The following is a 20928-nucleotide window of genomic DNA, read 5'->3' as shown; positions in this document are numbered from 1 at the left end:
TTCTGCAGATCTACTTACTCGTCAATTCCGTGATAATTAGACGCCACCACCGGGATTCGAACCCGGGACCTGTTGACGTAGAGTCAGACGCGCTGACCACTAGGCCAACCTGGCCGGCCTCTGAGTACTTGAGTGGTTACGTTATCGAACTACAGGGCGTGGCTGGGGAGCCCCCCCCCCCCCCCCCACACACACACACACAGAAAAAGCGTGACCGTACGTAGCCACTCAATGCTAGACCCCTGCTAGAACCCCCCTCCCCACAAAATTGTTCCAGTTACGTCCACGTTAAACAACTGACAAACTTAAAGGTTTAAAGAGTCAGCAAAGAGGGAGAGGGGTACTATTTCGCACAATGTAGGTAACGGTAAATACTGTGTTCTTATGGATTATGTGCACTTCCTGCTGTTTTGTCGGAAATTGTGTTGTTTTTGCGTACTTTCTGCAGCTCTCTAGTTCTCGGATTTTTTCTCTTGGGGGGGGGGGGGGGGGGTACACTCCACGAATTTTGCTATTTAAGGGTGATCATTCAGTTAATTGGACGTATTTCTGTTAAACGGAACTAAGCGCCATGGAAAAGCATTGCGAGTATAGGACGGAACGAGCATCGCGTTCCGTAACACCCGCCAGTCCAGGCCTCCCTCCCTCTCCCTTCCTCCCCCTATGGCGCTTAGTTCCGTTTGATAGAAATACGTCCAATTGAAATTAGATTTGTAGAAAGAACTCGATATAGAATAATAAATTGTTACTGCTTTAGGACAGCTATCACTATCGGGAAGTTTCGTGGAATTATAGAATTCTCTGTCCTCTAGGTTTTTAACCATAGGTACAATGTCCTGACTTTTTTAAGATTTTGGACATGAAAATGCCTTAAACGAGGTATATCTTGTGTGAAGTTCGAACTCTTCTGAAAAATAATTTGGAAAACTACGTCCAAAATAGTATGAGGAAAAAGTAAGTCGATAAGAATATAGAATTCACACATTTTATTAAATGCCATACATTTTGACATAAATTTTCATTCGTTGATTTATAAATTTACGAAAAAGACAGGAAAAAATGATAAAATAATAGGGGAACAACGTAATGAGATCTACGGTAGTATGAGTTCATACTATCAAACACACAAGCGAATTTACAACTCTTTTTCAAGAAGCCTTAATTTTCAGGGTGAACTTGGACACTGATAAGCCTTGATCAAGTTTGAAAGAACAGCAATGTTACTACAAAAGAAGGAGATGCTCTGCCACCATATGAAAAAGAAGGTGTTCTGGCCTTTGAATTCGAGCTGATAGGCTGGTAAAAGCCAGGCCAGCTGCATGAAAAGCCACAAACAAGTTAGGATGATCAACTTACGCCTCTCTATTTTAATATTGGGCAAGCAAACTGGGAGAAAAGGAAGGAACCATACAAAATATTGAGCTGTCAGAACAGGATTGTACATAACCACGGTGAACGTGAGACAGAGCAAGCAGAATGGTACCTGCTTCACACTGCGAAGTCTTAAGGAAAACGCCAATAAAAGGACTAGTTGGGGCAAAAACATCATGATTTTGAAGACATTCGTTTGGTTTAAAGTTGATCTTAGGTACAAAAAAAAGAAATAAACGGAGAAATTATGACGAATGTCTTTCCTGACCAAGTGATAGATGTATGTTTCGTACAAAAATTGATGACCGTACAGGGCGAAAAAATAAGCTGTGATAATAGCTAAGGTGACAATGCACGTCAAAACAAATTTCAATCTTGGAATATTCAACTTAAATAACTGAATAAATCGAATTAATTTTCGAAAGTAAGATTGCTGCTTTCTTCCATGATGACTAGATTCTAGAGGTACGGCTAAATAATATACTAAGCTATAAACGATGGGAAACAATCTCAAATGGATGGATAAGCCATGACAAATTCCAGCGAGGGCATATCGCTCCTTCAAAAATAAATACAATGTCAGCAAACTTAAAAAACAAATTATGGAGTCCGAATTTCCTCTGGTCGAAATGACTATGGACACTGGATTGTAAAGCCATAATAAGGAATAACCAACGGCCGTGGAGCGTTGAATATCATTATTTACCAGCAGAATGACCTTCTCTATGAGAAATGCTATACAGATATCAAAGCAAGAAAACAGGATTTTCCCGAAGACATGGTGCAAAAAAATCCCTGGAGTCAGAAGATATGCGAGAAGGGGCGTGTAACGATAGGTCGATCTCGTGTACGGCGAGACATTTTCAGTGACGTAACGAGCAGCGTCCATGAAGACCCCATAGTCAATGTCTGTAAAGGGCACACTAAAAAACCGATCTTGGAGCTCGCCGTATCCAATGAGCAACAATCTAACAAGGAAGCCAATGATGCAGTGTTTCGACAATGTGCGCATGATTCAACTTCTTCCAAAATTTTCACTGAAAAAAATCCACCACAATGTTTCAATCTAAGGTATTGGAAAAACTTCACAATTATTTCAGGGTGTCTACTAAAACAGGCTGGTCAAAAATAAGTACTTATACAGTACTTTTTCAGTACATTCTCAAAAAATTCAGTACCTCCTCCAACAGAAAAATCCCGTACTTTTTCAATACTTCCATTTGATGAAATGAGAAGAATTTCAGAAAATTGAAATTGTGGCAAAAATGACACCAACAAAAAAAACAAAAAATTCCGGACCTTTTTGCGGAATTTCCACACTTTTTCAGTAATTTCGGACCGCCCTTAAAAAATCAGTACTGTTTCCGGACTTTCCTGAAATTCCGGACTGGTAAACACTGTTATTTCTTCGAGTCAAGTCTACAAAGAACCATTGCAAGATGGTAAAAACTGTTACAGCAACAGAAAGACAACTCAAAAAAATTTTCCTCTCTCTTTTTCAAAATAACAAAAGCATTCAAAAGTGTTGACAGTGCATAATGGTTTGACGGTAAAATTACGATTGAGTACGATTTACTGATTTTTCCGCCTTTTCCTTTCCGCATCAAAAACTAGCCGACTAGGCCCTTAAATTCGAAGATTCATGGTAGGAAAGATCTGACGCTATTGACATCGTGGACTAAGTTCGCCTGCCCTCAATGTGCTTAAGTGCCTGATTAGTTTGTTTTCGTCTCAAGATTATCACTGCGCGGTTGCGTAGCGTATTAAGGACCCTACGCGTTTACGAGCTTCCTTTCGTTTATTTTGACGTCAAGAATGTTATATCAAGAAGGAACGCAATGTAAAGAGTGGAAATTCAAAACTTGGTAAGCGCCATCCGGTGTTGATTGAATTGTGCAACTGTTTTTCTCATTTAAAGGACATCCAAAGATCTGAAAATTATATATCTTGTCATGAAAGCGGGAGAATTTCCCCATAATGATTCACTTAAACGAAGGTACATGTATTTAGGCTCGGTTACAATGGAGAACAACACGCACAATATTAGCGACACTTGATGGCGCTTAACAAGCTTCCAATTTTCTATCTGTGAGCATTCTAAGGTTGCCAAATATCCTCGGATAAAATATTTATTTATGAGAAAAGTTATGCATATTTTGCGTTGAAATATTCAGATACTTCGGATCAGATTGTACAAGAAATTCACTGAGCAACAACTTACAGAAGGATATGCTCAGGTTTTATTGTTGAAAAAAATCGGCATTTCACCTAATTTAAGAAAATCTGCTGACGTCCTGAGACTTATACTGCTGTGCTAAGGAGGAACGTCGTATAAGCATTCAAATGCTGCCAAATTTCCTCCTAGAAAATATTTATTTTGGAAAAAAGTTATGAATATTTTTCTTTGAAATTTGTTAACGTTTCAGATCAAATTACGTACACAGTTATGTGAAAAATCGAAAGAAAGATATTTAAAAATTATCGTTCCGAAAATTCGTGATCTGTCGCAGGAAATTTGGCAACGCTTGAAGGTTCATACGTCTTTCTTCCTTAGCACGGGAGCGACAGGGGGTTAGTGTGATGTCGGCTCTACCACTTCTACAGACTATGTCGACGGTGAAACTACCAAACCACGTATCTCGTTTGCGGTGTTTAAAAATCTACGCTCGCATTTTATTTTTTTGAAGTAGACCAAATCAATATCATTCCTTGAAATTTTCACAGAATTTTCTCCGCACGAAGAGGAAAAATCACAGAAATTTTCAAGACTGAACGTTAAGTAGTTTTTCATTTAAAAAATGAAGTATGACAGGAAGTCTGCGACGTCGCAAACCGAGATACGTGGTTTGGTAGTTTCACCGTCGATGTGCCCTTTCAAACATGGATAGAAATTAAGTTCATCGAAATAGCCGAGAATGGATCTTATCATCGTGGCAATACTGAAACTTGATTGTGACCTAAGAAGAATAAGTGCTTCGATTGCGACGTTTTGAAATTTTACTTTTCACGGGATAGTTAACCAGCTTTGTTAGTGGGAATTTTCACCAATTTTCTCCACGCAACGAGAGATCAAAGGTTTCTTGTTAAATTCTTTGAGTATTAAAAAATAAAGTAAGAAAGGAAATAATGCAACGTAGCAAAACCGAGGTACGTGTTTTCTATTTTTGCTATCGATATGATAATGAAGCTAACGGTCCCAGACGGAGTGAGTTACAATATTCGCTCGTTAATGTCATGATGTGTTGAGTGGCATTCAGAGCAAGCAAATGAGTCTCGGCTATTTAGATGAACCTGATTAGTGGTAATGATAATGTAGATGTACTTACGATAGAATAGGTTCAGCGACATAGACGGGGTTATTGCCCGACGATCTGTAACAGAAGAATCATGAAATCAGTCGGGGACATAATATAAAAAAGAAGTGCATGAGACTGAAAATACAGCATCCCTTTCTTCATCGAGAGAGAAAGGAATATGATATTATTTATCGTGATGTGGCGATGCAAAGAAGTTAAAAAAAGGAGGTCCAGTAACTGAATAAGTTACGTAGAATATTTTATTATTCGAGACAAATAGTTTGGGAGCAGAAAACTTGTAAGGACTGCTTCATGACCTAACAAACGTTTGGACGTATTTCTGCCAAACGGAAGTATGTGCATTAAGACATGAGCCCTGAGACCCATTAGAATACATGCATAACAGGGCTCACGTCATGATGCACTTAGTTCCGTTTGAGCTCAGGCTCCACGAGGAACGACTAAAATCTCAATTCTGCAAGAAAATTCCATTCGATAATTCCGTTCTGGAACCATCAATAAATAAGGCGGAAAGTTTAACAGAAAGCTCAAAGCCAAAGTCCGCGAATTCTATCCAAGGGCTAAAACGTGGAATTCGCGGGAAAATGAGAACAAGTAGAAAGAAGTAGAACACTTCGGTAAAACTACACAAAAAAGAGGGTTGTCGTGTCTTTTCTCTGCAATCTTCTTGGTGATTTTACACAATGCATATTTCTTTTTTTACAGCTCAAGAATTTTCCTCATGAACGGCCCCGAAGGTGCGTGTAAATCCCGATCACAGTACGTCTACGAGCTTTGAAAAATACTATTCTTGACTTTTCCAATATTATGAAGACCAAGGTAACAGAAACTTCCGACCGTTGAAATCAACTTATTCATCGATCAAATCGACGATGAAATTTAGAAGAAAATTGATTTTCTGGGTTTATCATTTTCAAAAGTTACAATTATCTAGGATCCTCTTTCTGACAGTCGTAAATACTTCAAAGAATAAGAGAAATAAAGCAAATGTAAGGCTCCTTCACTAATTTCCCTGAAATTTCTCTATTTCCCCGGAAATTTTTGAGTTAAAAAGTTTTCCTTGACTTTTCCCGGTTTTCCAACCTCTGCATCATAATTATCTGTAGCGCATGCTATTAAACGCCAGTTCAGCTTATATCCAAGATGGCTGACATTCCACCCCCCTCCCCCTCCAAAATAAAATCAGGCGCAGGAGCACCCCATTGAAGAATGCTCAATCGTGCTTCAACTTTAAGAGAGCATCACTACCACACTGAGGAAGAAAGACGCATGATCCTTTGGACGTTACAAAATTTCCTCTGAAACTTACGAATATTTTCCTTCAGATTCTGATTAAATTGTAAGTCTGCTGCATTATGTCTGAAAATTCCAGGGATAACCTTAATACAGGGTTGCCACAGAATTTAGATAATTAAGCTCCCTGACATTTTCCTGATTTCCCTGACACATTTTGGCGAAATTCCTTCACCACTAAAGCTATGCCATATGGTTAAAAAGGCAGAATTAGAAATATTTTTCAGAAAAAAATTGTCGTTCGAAACGTCAAGCCCATTCCGAAAAGCAATTGAAGGTGACTTGATGCTTTTTCCCCTCACATTTTCGTCATTTTCCCTGACATTTCCCGGTATCCCTGACAGTAGCAACCATGTTCAATACCTAACCTCAAAAATAAACATTTCATGGGTAGAAATACGGCAACAATGAAATGTTCATACGGCATTTTTACACAGCAGGAGCAGGGCAGAACCTCGGAGCCGCGCGAAGGCGAGACTGGTAAATGGACTGCCACAATTTCCATACTCCTCGGAAAAATTCCTCCTCAGGGTCCTGATTACTTCCTTCTTCTCGGTGAAATATTGAATAAGCGACGACGAGAGGAAAGCGTGGGCCGACCGGAGTCCGGGGGGAGGGGGTGGGGGATGAAAAATCACGGCACGAAAAAAAATGAATGGACGACCACAATAAACGATACAACTCAGGGCGCGAACATAAATAAATGACAAACGAGGAAACAAGCCCTAACCGAGGGGGGTGGCGGGGGGCTCGGCGGTTTATTCGCGCAGGGGGGGGGCAGAGGGAGGGAGGGGGTTGGAAATCCGTGCAGCGATGCTTGGCTGCAAATTGCGAGGGTACGGGGGGAGGGGGGTTGCTTTGGGATTAGTGGAACGGGGGAGCAGTGCAGTGGAGGCACTCTGGCATCCAGCTCCAGGCTTCAGCTTTGACTACTGTGAGCGGAGCGTAGAAGGATGCTGCAGTGAAATTTGAATCCTTCCGCTCCAGATCCTGCCCTGCTTCCGATTTTTGAGCAGAGATTTTTAAGATGAATTAGGTTGGTACATAAGCAGTGTCCGAAACTCACAGGCGCCAACGCGCCAAATGCGCCTAAAAAATGAAGGCTCTGCGCCAACGTGGCCCCTAAAAATTGCCCCCTAAAAATACGGATTTTCATAGGAAGTCACATAAAGAAAGAAAAACAAATATATTTGAATGAAAGAAGACTCAGAATTTTCAGCACTACAAGTGAAAGCTTTTTCTATTCTTCACGTTTTCATTCTTAGTGCTTTTGTCTTCCTCAAGTTACAGCTAATTACTGGTTCTGTTTCGAAAACATCTTGCGTCTAACTTTCCACTGAATGCGCCGTAATATATAGGCAAAGAAGCAATTTGGCCTCTAAAATATCTTCAATGGCGCTTAAAAATCGGGCTTTATGGGCCACATGGCTCCTAAAACTCAAAGCTGAGTTTCGAACACTGTTCAAAAGGAAGCCATCGATGTGTTCCAGTACGCTTACATTAAGCTGTAGAGAGAAACAAGCAAAGCTATTTCGAAAGGTATCGCATACGAAAAATACTAGGCGAATTTTATTAGAACGCCTGGATGCAACTATTCGGGTTTCGCGGATGTCCGTGTTGCATACGCACGGATATGCAGGCGTTTTGAGTCTCCGCGCACTCACCGCTCCACGTCGCGTCGATACGACGGCGGGCAGTACTGCCACGATTCGCGTGTTTATTTTCAATTATTATTCTATAAAAACTATCCATTTGCTAAATACAATCCTAGCTTTAGCACACTTAAATTACAAGGTCAAAACTGCAATAGCGGAAAAATAAAACCGACAAGCATGGAGGCTACTTCAATAATAATCATCCATCGCATTGCTAAGGCGCGACGATACAACTATTTGTCCTCTCCGGAATGCGTGGGGTATCACGCCACAATTGAAGGCGTTTTCGAAAATGCAAACTTTCCGTATCAGGATTCTTGTTTCGCATAGATAGGGTGCCCACTAAAACTGGCTGGCAAATGTTAAATACTTATAGAGTAATTTTTCAGTGCCTTACAAGCAGAAAAACTCAATATTTTTATGGTACCGTAGAGTGACGAAATTCGAAAATACCTAGTCGAAATTCACGCGCAAATCGCAAACAAATGAAGTAACCAGGAAGTTCGAAGCTCGTGGGTAGCCTGAGAATCAACTAGCTTCACAATCTCGATCTGGCGCAAAATACTGCACTAAGAATCATTGCGCGACGGATTGCATATTTTCCGGGCTGTTTTAAAAAAACACAACACCAGTGGCATGAAGCAAGAAATTCTGGACCTGTATAGGAAATTTCCGTACTTTTTCAGTACTTCCGAACCGTCCTAAAAAAATCAGTACTACTTCCTGACCAGTTGACACATTGGGCCTTCAACGAAAATTCCTAAACTTTACGGAACGACAAAAAATGTTCTGATCCCTAACCTCCTCGTCTCGTCTGTAGTGACGAAAACACTGAAAATCGGGCGAAGCTAACAAAAGAGACTGACTTTTTGAAATTCCCTGATTATGGAAACCCTGAGGCTTCCTTCAAACTCTCTTCCCAGGATCGCCACAGTATTTGGAAGATAAAATTCCCTGACATTTCCCTGACACATTTGAGTAAAATTCCCTGACAATTGACATTGCCGGATGGTTGAAAAGACATAATTTGAACAATTTTTCACGCAAAAGTTGTTGTTCAAAACGTCAAACCCATTCTCACAGGCAGAGAAAGGTGAATTGACAATTTTTCCCGGACCCTTTCATCAATTTCCCTGATTTTTCATCAGTTTCCCTGACATTTCCAGGTTTTCCCTGCCTTTTTAAAATTCCCTGACATTTTCCGGTTCTCCCGGTATTCCCTGACTGTGGCAACCCTGAACCTTCCTTCGAATTCCCTTCCGTGCTGAGTTTTGAGCCACCCTGTGAAAAACTAAATTTGGAAATTTGAAGAATGCCAATTGTTTCTGCGACAAATTTAATGCGGATGAGTATATTAAACAGCGCTTAATTTACGTCAAAAAAGTGCTTTAAGCCCGGACATGGCGTGTGGCGGCCGTCCAAGTGACTCAAATTGAAGGAACAATCCAATCCTACCCGGACTCAAAATCCGAGTGTGGGTCCTCGGGGATGAATCGTGTTGGTTACTTTGACCGAGCCGAGCACCGAGGAGTCGAAAGTATGCAGCATGCAGCACGTGTCTGCCCGCCTGCTCGATAATCGGGATTTCTCGACAGGATCCGCCGGGATTCGGGGCGGAATTCGACAACCCTGCTTAGCGCCGAGCGGAGGCTGGAGCGGAATGGGCGGAAGGGTGAAGGGATACTGGGATAGGGAGGAGGGGGGAGGAGGGATTAGGATAGACACCGAGTTCTGCAAGCCGGCTCGGCTCGGCTTCGCGCGCACTCAAATCGATTGCCCGCACCTTTGCCAGCTTTGCTCCACTCCGTTGACCTTACCATCCTCCTTCCTAACCTCAAAATCCTTCTTCTTAATATTTTGGTGGCTTTCACTCCAGTAGAGGAGCCTACAGCCATCTGGAGACATTTATTATAATTTTTTAGGAGTAGGATTTATTAAAAGTAGGGTTGGGAATATTTGTGGTGGTTGTCTTGAAGAAAAAAAGGGTAGAATCTAGAAGAAGAAGATCAACACCATTTTTACACCCTGAGACCCTCCAGAACGACTTCCTATACCATAGTTAGACAACCTTCAAATTCTACCAAAGGTGCTCCATTTCCCGCAGCTAGAACCGAAATTCGGAACTTTTTAGATTTTCCTGAATTTTTCCGGAACTTTTGAAATTCCCGGAACGTTTCGGATCTTTTGCATTTTACAGAATTGTCTCGGAACTTTTGAAGAAATTTAAAAAGATTACCGGAATTTTTGACGGCCATGGATTGGGAGCACTGCTACCATAGTTCCTAAATGTGATCCGTTTTCAGCAGCAGGGACGGTCTGGACTTTGGTGCCAGAGTGCTTCGGCACCACAAAAATCTTGACGGGTGTCTCAGAAGGGCCCGGAGGACTTCTTTAACTCCGGAGGACTTTCTGGTAGTCAGTAGGGCCCCTCCTGAGAGGAGGATCAAACGTATCAGCGACCCCAGAATTTTCGAGCCACTGTTCAGAAAACGGGATCCACGGGATCTCATCATTCGCATAAACTCAAAATTTAGTTACTGATGACAACGTAGGGAGGAGAGTTCCCCAAGCATTTCGGAACAAAAAAACGGGCTTCATGTGGCCTCAAGATAAGAAATCAAGCACTTAGTGAAGAATTCTTAGGCATGACTAAGAGTATACAACCTGATCACCAACGGCTGAGAAATGGGGGCCGAGAAATAGATGGAGAAAAAGGGAATTTTGGCAAACCATCTCGCAAACTGTTAAAAAATTTTCTCACGCAGGATTGAGATTTACAGGGGTGCAGAAACGGTTCAATCGGCGAATCGCAGACTGATCGCGGAGCAAATGAAAAGGCACCTGAAAGGGGTAAAAAAAATGTGAAGATAGGAGGCATAAACCTGCTGAGCGAATTCTTTTTACGAAGGAGACTGTGTAACGCGCTCTCTTATGCGAAGAAAATAGTTAAGCGCGCTCTTTGATGCGAAGGAAATAGTAAAGCGCCATCTTTTATACGAAGGAAACGATAAGGCGCACTATTCTTATGTGGACGGCAATGCGAAAGCTGCCTCCAAAAATGTGAAGGCGAAGAACTTTCTGCGCCCCTGATTGAGAACACTGATCGTCGGCGGCTATGAAAAACTGCACACTCGTTACTTTTGCGATAAACATGATCATGCATAGAATTAAATACCCAAATTCCACGTTCTAGAGTTACTCGAAACCATAAGTTTCTGATCCGCTCAACATGATTTTCATGCTTTACCAAAACAAAAACCAAATAACTCAGTTTGCTGTACTACCGTGCTGAGGGAAAACGCCGTACGAACCTTCAGGCGTTGTCAAATTTTCTTTCATAAAACGCGAATTTTTTGGTAAACTTATGAATATTTCTTCCCAATTTTTAGATGATTTTGTTCGCAATTTTTAGGATGATTTTGTTCGCAATTTCTCCTAAAGATTCTGAAAATTTAAAGGAAAAATAATCATAAATTTGCTCAAAAATAAACATTCCCTCAAAGGAAGTTTGGCAACTCTCGAATGTTGAAGCGGCGTTCTTCCATAGCACGACAGTGCACCTCCTGCGCGCAACGGATCCACTGCTCCAGTAGCCAGTTCCTAAAATATTCCCTCCCTGGACACAACAGTTTTGACGTCCGTGCGTAATTTTTGCGTCAGCCCTCATTGAAGGCTCTCTGAGAGCGCGGAGACGTGCCATGTATTCCGGGTGGCTTCCTCGTTCGTTGCTCATGTCGCACAGTGGATCGAGTTAATGGGAGAGGTCGGACAAAATTTGGAAATTTTAAAAGCTCATAACTCCGTTTATACAAAACTTTGACGTTCTAAAAGTGAGTCCACCCTGTAATTTCCTTCCAGAAAGACCCCTAAAAATTTAAAACAAGACGAAATAAACATCAAAATTTGCAGTTAAAGTCAAAAACATCATGTCCGACCTCTTTAATTGACTCGATCCACTGTGTGTCGCCGACTCTCCTATGGGCGGAGTGGGCGGGTCAGATACTAAGCCAAGAGGTTTCTGTCGGTACATGATTCGGTGACCCATTTTAAATATGCTTGATGCGGGTAATGGCAACCGAGTGTCGCGAAATCAAAAGCCCGCTTCAATCCTTCATGCTTCCTCCGCCCGCGTCGTCGACTTTGATGTGTCACGTTCTTTGAACAATCTATCGCGAGCTTCTATTGAAGCAGGCTTTAATCGCTGGCTTGAAATGGTTTGTTGACGTTCGTCCCCGTTGAATGCCTTCCACGAGGGCCCTTATACAATCGATTTCGAGCAAGAATCAGGAATTTAAAATTGAACCATAACCTATACTTATAATTTTTGCAAGGAACACCGTGAAGCTGTTGGTTCTCTTTGAAACCTATTTCAGGGTGTCCGCTGAAACAGGCTGGCCAAAAATCAGTACCTTTACAGTTCTTTTTCAGTATATTCCTAAGAAGTTCAGTACTTTTTCAGTACCTCCGATGGACAAAATTCGGCAAATTTCAAAAATCTGTATTTCCTGCTCAAATTGCGACAAAATTGACAGAAAAAATGAAAAAGTTCCGGACCTTCTTGCGAAATTCCGCACTTTTTCGGTACTTCCGGACCGCCCTTAAAAATCTGTGCTATTTCCGGAAATTCTGGACTTGTAGACACCCTGCTATTCTCAGGCACCGAAAAACTCTTGAAGTTAAGGCCGCAATGGAGGAGTGCACATAGGAGTGCAGAACAGGCCTTAACTGAGGGAATCTTTCTGCGAGTTCAGGAGTTCGATTGCATACAAAACCGAGTGTATTCTAGTGTCACTAGGTGAAATTTACGAATATGTAGGTCAATCACAATTCCCAATGCTAGCTGGAGCAATGGCCCAACTATTCAGGTCCAAAAGATGGATACGTTGGAGGAGACTACGAAGGAAGAAAAAGAGTCTCAAACTGTGCAGCAACATTGAAAAAAAAAAAATAATAAAGTGATTGCACAGATCAGGCTTAATCATGTTTTGATAGATACATCGAGCTCTTCTCTAATGCTGCCTGTGGTCTGGGTTTATCTCAGGAAGCTTCCTGTTCACAAATGAATAATGATGCAAGATTTGTAAAAAATGACGATGGATAAATAATGATAATGGGCCTGTTAAACACCAGAGATATAGTCGGCTGAATAATCTGGGTAAAATCGCTAAAAAATCATGATCAGCACAAATAAAATTGACTCATTAACGCCCACTTGGCATGACACTTGTTCCGCACTTTCAAAACTACCACTGGTACAGCTGGCATTTTCCCCGTTTTCCGACTCCTTTTTTTTCGAGAGGGTATTAATTGGATTGCATTTTGCAATTAGGAACTATAATTTCTGGCTCCGTTTAGAAATAACGAATGTACCATTAGTTTCCCTAAACACTTAAGTTTTTTTTACAAATGAGCCAGAAATTATAGTTCCTAATTGCAAGATGTAGTCCAATTATTCAAGGGAGAAATGTATAACACCCTAACCTAAATAAACAAACAACCAAGGAGGCCGTTAAAACATCTTATTGGCGCGTAAGGTTTTGACAGTATGAGGCGTTTTGATTCGGGTTTTTCCACCCACATGGAGCGAAAACAAGGCTTAAAATTTGTGAAATCGTATGTGAGAGAGTGTAATGCCAGTTAGCAAAGTTTGGGCATTCCACGTGAAAAATAGTATATTTGCCTAAGTGCACGATGCCTATAAATGCGAATTTACCTCTTGCAGAACACAAAGTACGAAATGAAAAAATACTCGAAATTATGTACAGCCTTATAAGTTGAGCCGAGAGGAACAAATGTACCCCGGATCAAGTCCTAAACTCGCGCAAATGGGTGGGTTTCATAAGCACGTTGAGCGCCCGAAGTTGATCGCTACGGCGCCTGGATGCAACTATAAGTGTCCGGCGGTTATCCGCGTTGCATATGCAAACAATTGAAGGCGCACTAGCAAGAAACAGTACGCCGACCGGCCACCGATGATTGCATTTAGTGTCAGCGCGACAAGGCATCGAAATGCGATATATTAAAGCATTGGTAAAATTAGGTTTTGCTGAAGAATGATAGAGTACTTCCAGTGCGACTTGAGCTGTAAGAGTTATTGTTAGGTTTGGGAGTTGATTTTGGCAACAAACAACGGCAACAAACGAAACAATGGCACCAAAGTATTTCTCGCGCCTTAAGTCAAAAGTCCTGGGTACACGACAAAACTTGGTTTTGAAAGGTTTTCTTACACTTGTGATTTGATTTTGAACTGGGACTGGTGCCACTCGCAACTTACTCTCGTACTTATTCTCGCAAAATACACGAAGTTAAATGTGTCGAATTGAAAATCCATCTCCGTGAGGACGTAAGTTCATAGGCAGGGTGTCTACTACAACAGGCTGGCCAAAAATCAGTACTTTCACGGTGCATTACCAAGAGATTCAGTACTTCTTCAGTGGGTACCTTTATTTGACGAAATTCGAAAATTTCAAGAATTTGAATTTCTCGCTCAAATTGCGATAAAATGACAAATGATGAAAAAAATCCGGACCTTCCGCGGAATTTCCGCACTTTTTCAGTACTTCCGGACCGCCCTTAAAAAATCAGTACTATTTCCCGAGAAATTCAGTACTTTCTCAACAGAAAACTTCAGTACTTTTTCAGTACCTCCAATTGACGAAATTCGAAAAATTTTAAAAATTTGAATTTCTCGCTCGAATTGCGACAAAAATGAAAAACAATTCGGACCTTCCGCACGTTTGCAGTGCTTCTGGACCATTCCTAAAAAATCAGCACTTCCTCGACAGAAAACTTCAGTGCTTTTCCAGTACCTCCACTGGACGAAATTTCAAAAATTTGAATTTCTCGCTCAAATTGCGTCAAAAATGTCAAAAAATTAAAAAAACCCGGACCTTCCGCGGAATTTCCGCACTTTAACAGTTCTTCCGGACAGCCCTTAAAGAATCAGTACTATTTCTTAAGAAATTCAGTACTTCCTCAACAGAAAACTTAAGTACTTTTCCAGTACCTTCAATGGACGAAATTACAAAAATTTGAATTTCTCGCTCAAATCGCGACAAAAATGACAAAAAGTTAAAAAAATCCGGACCTTTCGCGGAATTTCCGCACTTTCACAGTTCTTCCGGACCGCCCTTAAAAATCAGTACTATCTCCGGACTTGTGGCCAACCTGATAAGGTCCAGTTAAGTACACGATCAAATTGAGCCATCAATTTGGGCCTCTCATTGGTCGCATCCTCACCTCAGGTCTTTTTCCACCAATCAGAGCTTCAATTTGATCGTGTAAATGGACCAATACGGCGTTTTCTTTCTGGCGGATCGCGGCGTCGCAGGGGCCGAGGGCAGCGCTCTCGCGCGGCAGCGAGCGACGTCGGCGTCCCTTTGGTCCTGCGCAGCTTCATCGGGAGCGGGCCAAGCTCGTCGAAGGCGAAGCTCCAGGAGTTGGCTCTCGTCCCTGATCCCGACGGAGCTGCTCCCTGCTCGCCCGTCCCTCCGCGCATCCCCACCTCCGCCACCGCGCCCTGCCCTCGCCGCCCGCGGGAGCTTTGACACCTGACACTCGCCGCTCGCGCTGGGTTCGCCGGTCGCGGCTCCTGGCACCTGTGCCTCGCACGCCGGATCAAGGTCGTCCATCAATGAAGCCTCCCCATCTCAAGTACCTATCTTCGGCCTGAATTTCACCGACTCACCCAGAAAAAGCTTGTTAGTCGAGGAATTTCCAACTAACCGTTCATCATCGAACAGGGCTCAGGCTTTTTTTCATTTTTCAATTCCCTTGCTTTCTTCGCTTTTCCTCAACTTCACTGGAAAAAAAACACATTGGATCCAGAGTCCAGACTCTTGAAAACATTGACAAGAAAAATGACTCTTGATTCAATCAGATTATTTTAAGCTTAAATCAAATGGAAATCCGCTTAAATTAATACGCTTGGTTCTTGATTTAAGCTTAAATCTGATTGAATCAAGAGTATTTTTTTTGTCGATGTTTTAGAGTCTGGACTCTAGATCCAATGTGTTTTTTTTTTGCAGTGTTCAAAAGGAGGGGTATCGATAAGGGCCTTTTTGCCCCGCCCCGCCCCCCCTCCTCCTCCCAAATCTGGAAATGTACGCGGGTTTTCCAAGTTGACCCAATGTAGTTTACGGAAATTATCATGATTTGATCCATAGACCACTGGATACAGGTTAAACGGTTGCCTAAACATAGGTCTGCAGGCGCATTTTTGTGAAAAATGCGTAATTTTCTATCACTCCGAGGCTTTTTTGACACCGAGCACATCGTCTAACAAAACGAGCTTTTGATGTGTTATCGAAGGGGCCGAGCAGAAAAAGGTTGATAAAATATGACGATCTAGCCTCGAGACAAGATGGCACTATGTGATGAGACACGTAAACAATTTCCAAACGCGATTTTCCCATGAATTTCGGGTCATTGGGGTCTTTTCCCAGACTTAACCCCTTTCTATTTGACTGTGGCCACCCTACTGCCGCACAAAATAGATAGGTCTTATTGTTAGCCTTCCCATAATGTAAGCCCCTTGTTAGTTCCTCGAATCTTTCACAATCTTTACGCTTGTTCTAGACAGTCTCCCCACTTCAAAATGAGATCACGGTCGCGCGGTTGGGAAGCTTTCTGCACTCAATAATCTACATGAAATTTCGCGAGAAGCACGATAGTGCCAATAGTTTCATTTACAATCAACCCTCAAGTCTACCCTCAAGTTTAAAAAAAAGGGATAACATTGAGGTCGTAATGGTTGAGCAACCCAAGTTAGCGAATAAAATAATTTTTTTTAAATGCATTACAGTACTTTGCAGTTGTTCTTTTAGGTGGGAAGGAGTCTTGCGTGGACAGAAGAAACTAGACCATTCGCGGATTATCTGATTGGGAGACCCGTGAGAAACTGGGAAATTCCCGTACCCGGCCCTTGATTTTTCGGGAAACTTAGATCTTTCAGGAAATAAAGGCAGCTCAGTGACGATGATGACGGATGGGGTAGAAGTAGAACTGGGATTTCATTCCTGCCTCGACTGATGTGAAATATTTCAAAATCGAAAGTAACGACTCTAGGTAGCAATATGCGCCTTTGGAATGCGATAGTGACGACTTGGCTGGTAAAAACTCCGAGAGGCTAGGGGGAAAATGCTAGGGAAGTAGAGAGAAAATGGTACAAATTGATTCATGATAAGGGATCCGCCGAGCAGAAGAGAGGGGGTTAGGGGTTAGGATTGCATCCATTGCATACACCATGCACGGCTCCTCTGCGACAATCGCGACTAACTCATTATTATTTGTGCTTTTTGTGGTTACTTCGGAAAGCCTGATATGAAATGTCGAACTTGATAAGAGGTGATGGTTGCCCAAAACGACATTACTTAACCTTGTGAAGACTCATTGAACAGAGGTTTCTCTTTTATATAATCATCGGTTTTCGAATGAGGTACCCCAGCTTTAAAAATAATGTACTTGCATCCAGGTGATAAGTGCTACGAATTGACGTGTGTCGCTCTGCAACGTTGAAAACTAACCGTCGTACTTAGATAGGTACCACTTTTCAGAGGGATGTTTATCTTCAATGAAAAGTTAAAAAAAAAAAAAATGGGTACATCACATCCCCTTGTCAAATCGCGAGAAAGTAAAACCACCCTTATGGGACTACAGGAGCGTTCATCAATTGGGTGACATGTGACTTTCTGGGAAGGGGGGGGGGGGGTTGGGGGTGGTATTAGTCAGCATTACAAGGAGAGGATGGAAGGGAGGTCAGGAGTAGTGTTACATAACCCTCTCATATGGTCGTTGAAACTCCAAATTTTCAGAAATTTCTTGCAATTTCTAAACCAGATTTGAATTTTCTTACCTTCTTACAGTATTTCTTGCTTCTCTGTAGACCGCCAGCAACACCAAACAATAAAATACATGCATCATCATCATTTCTTTGATGTTATTTGTCATATGATCAATAAAAATGCAACAAATTGTGTACAGCTGTACATTCAACATTTTCCCACAATTCTGGAGGGGATCTGAAAGGAGGGAGGGGTCTGGCAAGTGTTCCATAATTATTGATGGATGTCTGGGGTTGCGCTTCGAAGCTATCCAAAGGGAAGGGATCGAAGACGGGTTTATTTCTCCAGATAAAAATTAAAGATTGTCAAAGTTTTGTATTGGTTTCGTACCAACCCAAATGTACTGCGAATAAAAAGTTTTGTACCCATCATGTAAACTACAGAAATTTAAAATAGAGGAGAAGGGGCTAGGGAAATAAAATCCCCCCACCTCACAAATTGTTCTTTCCAAATCAACGGTGCAGAAAGTTGCAAAATTCGAATAAATTGCTGCCATTTGCTGTTGTGCTTCGCAGCCATACTGCTGATTAGTCTCATGGAAATATGAAAGATTTTCTGGCAAAATCCCCAATTTTATAGTAAAATATAAGTTTTGCCCAATTTATAGAAAGTATTGACGAAACAAAGCAAACTTAGTCCTACGCCAGTAAAAGGGTCATCATTTTTTCAAAATTCCCTTACTTTTGTCGCACACAGATCATTAGATCAGACATTTTCTGAATCCCTCAGTGGAATTGATCTTGAGAGTGTACGGGGTATGATATTAATGACTACATGATTTTTCATCGAGTTCACGCCACATGAGTTTACTTTTACAGTGTTGACAGAAGATCCACTTTCTTGATTCTTGCAATTACTTTTGATGCTGAACCAACACCAAGAGATTTTTTTGTTGCAGTCTAAAAGTGTAAATAAATTAGAGACCCTACCAAATGAGTTTGGACTTATTTGGTAGGGTCTCTAATTTATTTGCGCCTCCCTTAAATAGACCTAATCGTATATTACTGCTCCTCCCTCCTCCGCTAGAGCCCCTGCTGAAGGAAGGAGGTCTGGTAAAATTCTGAAAACTTACACTAAATTATTTCTTCCGGTAAGAAAAACCAAAGTAAAGAACATAGCTAGAAATACTTTCTTAAAAATTTTTCATAATCAAGTTACACCTCCAGTTCTGAAGGAAACAAATACCTAACAGTTGTAAAATACTGCAGATGAACATCAAACAAGAGATGCACAGCTTTCTCTGCGCCAGCTTCTAAGCAACGTAACAAAATCTTGGATAATCATACATAAACCTTTTTCGACAAAATGATACAGCTATTGGGTCTCTTTGTAATGCCTCCGCTAAACAGACATTGTTAGTGCTTTGCAATATGTAATTGAAGATATTGGACCACACCATCTCTCAGTGCATCAAGAGGTGTAATATTTGAAATTATAAAGTCTCCGTTACTCTCAATGGAATTAATGAGTAGACAAAACAAAGTAATCTGAATTTTGTGTTGAAAGAGGACTGTAGTCAAAAGTAAATGAGAGAAAAAGATGTTCTTGGAAATGAAATTTTGATAAGAGAGACAAAAGAAAGGGTGCAATGAGTTACCGATAGAATCTGCGATATGAGGAGAACGACTAGAAAAGTTGAATGAAAACTTGAAGTTTTATAGATAAACAAGAAAACTTACAGACGCTTCAATTGCTATCCGTGGAATCGGCGAGTGGGAAGGAGACTTCACAATGGCACAAAAACACCTCGTAAAATTAATAGAAGCACAACAGTAAACCTTCAAAGCTTGGAATATAAAATACTAGGAAAACTCTGACAAAAACTAAGAAATCATTTTACATCCTAATGGGCACTAAGTGGTTCACAAATCACAAATCACTGTTCTCCGATCTCCCGAACGCGATTCTCACCGATACGCCATTTTGGCTACGGAATGATAAAATTGAATTTATCTCCTCCGCTTACCTCACCCCTCTCACCGCCTCCCTTCATCCCCTCTCGGCGTCCTCCTCTCTCCCAGAGCCCCTCTCCCAATTGGGTGGAGGATGGTTCTTTCTCATGTTGTCAAATTGACGTGCGGAGTTTGGAAGGAATTTATTTTTGAATCCAAAATGTATCCTGTTTTGAGCATCGTAATTAATTTTAGCACAGAATCTGTTAAATAAGCGCCTCACAATCTCTCTTCAACTTTCTTTTTCCGTTCCGGGTCCGACATAATGAAGTCGCAAAATAAATGAGATCTGATAACAGCGCAGGATCGTTGATGAGCTGAGAAACAACCGATTTAATATTCGTTGATCTGAAAAATTCTCCTACTAACATTCAGAAGGGACATCGTCGGAGTTGCCGCATCTGTGTTTCTTGACTTCTGAGTTTTCTCAACGTAATTTTGGGCATGAAGGGAAGGAGAGGAGCGGAGGGCTTGCTTTTCTTACAGCCTCTCTGAATTTAAAAAATCTTTTGAATGACGTCATTGTCGCAACGATTTCTAAATTTGATCTAAACTTTGATCAAAGAGTACAAAATTTGTTCGTCCGAAAAAAAAAAAAAAAAAAAAAACACTGAAGCATCAGTTTTTCCATTTTTTCCTTGCGAAAAATCAACAGCGCAACAACACGCATCTCAATAACTGACATTGTTGCAAAATTTCCTTACATACCTACTCTGCAGGGCACAGGGTGTCCCAAAAGTCCGTATACCCCCCCCCCCCAAGACATTGAATCACGCACCCCCCCCCCACACTTTTAAAATTGTCATTAACCGAGCTATTTTGACGAAACTTGGGGAATGAATCTAGGTCAAAGAGAACTACTTACTTTTTGGCATATCCAAAATCAGAGAGGCGGTGGCCCGCGCCTCTAATTTTTTTTCTAATGGCAACCCCCTCCTTTGACACCTATCCTCTTTTGACTCCTTTGACATCTATACCTTCCGCGCAACCTAAGACAACCGAGAAAAAAACCTGGTACGGGTGATCTAGAACATCCTGTAAAACAATCATGCGAGGGGAAAAAAGTAGGTGACTGGAAATTTGCAACGTCGCAAACCGAGGTACAAGGTTTTATCATTACTATGTTCCACAAGTACCTACTTGAGTAGAGTCCTTCAGAGTGGCAAAATCTCATGAAAAACAAAAACTTAAAATTTCACGTGAAATATTTCATGATCCAGTTTATGAAATATATTGAAAAATACCGGTTCCTTTACCATGTTTCTCAAAGTGTAAAATTTGTGACTTTCTTCTGTTTTTGTATGTTTGAGTAAGGGTTGCATACTCTAGCCCCTGAAAAATATGAAATACTTCACTGCCTCGTGAAATTTCATGAAATATTTTACTGCCTCGTGAAATTTCATGAAATATTTCACTGCCACGTGAAACTTCTTGTAATATTCCACTGAAATTTCCAAACTTTCACTTCTTTCTCCTCTGGTCCTATTGCTTGGCTGGT

General features: G+C 41.4%; 1 protein-coding gene across 1 annotated transcript; it reads right to left on the bottom strand.

Moving 5' to 3' along the window:
• Positions 1 to 971: 971 nt before the first annotated feature.
• Positions 972 to 19442, bottom strand: PIG-M (Phosphatidylinositol glycan anchor biosynthesis class M). The gene is made up of 3 exons (XM_072305976.1): positions 19158 to 19442; positions 4698 to 4742; positions 972 to 2408 (listed from the first exon to the last, which is right to left on the bottom strand). The coding sequence occupies exon 3, from the start codon at positions 2381 to 2383 to the stop codon at positions 1166 to 1168; it is 1218 nt and encodes a 405-aa protein (XP_072162077.1). The 5' UTR covers positions 2384 to 2408; positions 4698 to 4742; positions 19158 to 19442; the 3' UTR covers positions 972 to 1165.
• Positions 19443 to 20928: the final 1486 nt, after the last annotated feature.

The sequence above is a fragment of the Bemisia tabaci genome, unplaced genomic scaffold (assembly GCF_918797505.1).
Source record: "Bemisia tabaci unplaced genomic scaffold, PGI_BMITA_v3".
NCBI classification, from domain to species: domain Eukaryota; kingdom Metazoa; phylum Arthropoda; class Insecta; order Hemiptera; family Aleyrodidae; genus Bemisia; species Bemisia tabaci.
The sequence above is the reverse complement of the archived record's forward strand: the minus strand, read 5'-3'. Positions and strand labels throughout refer to the sequence as shown.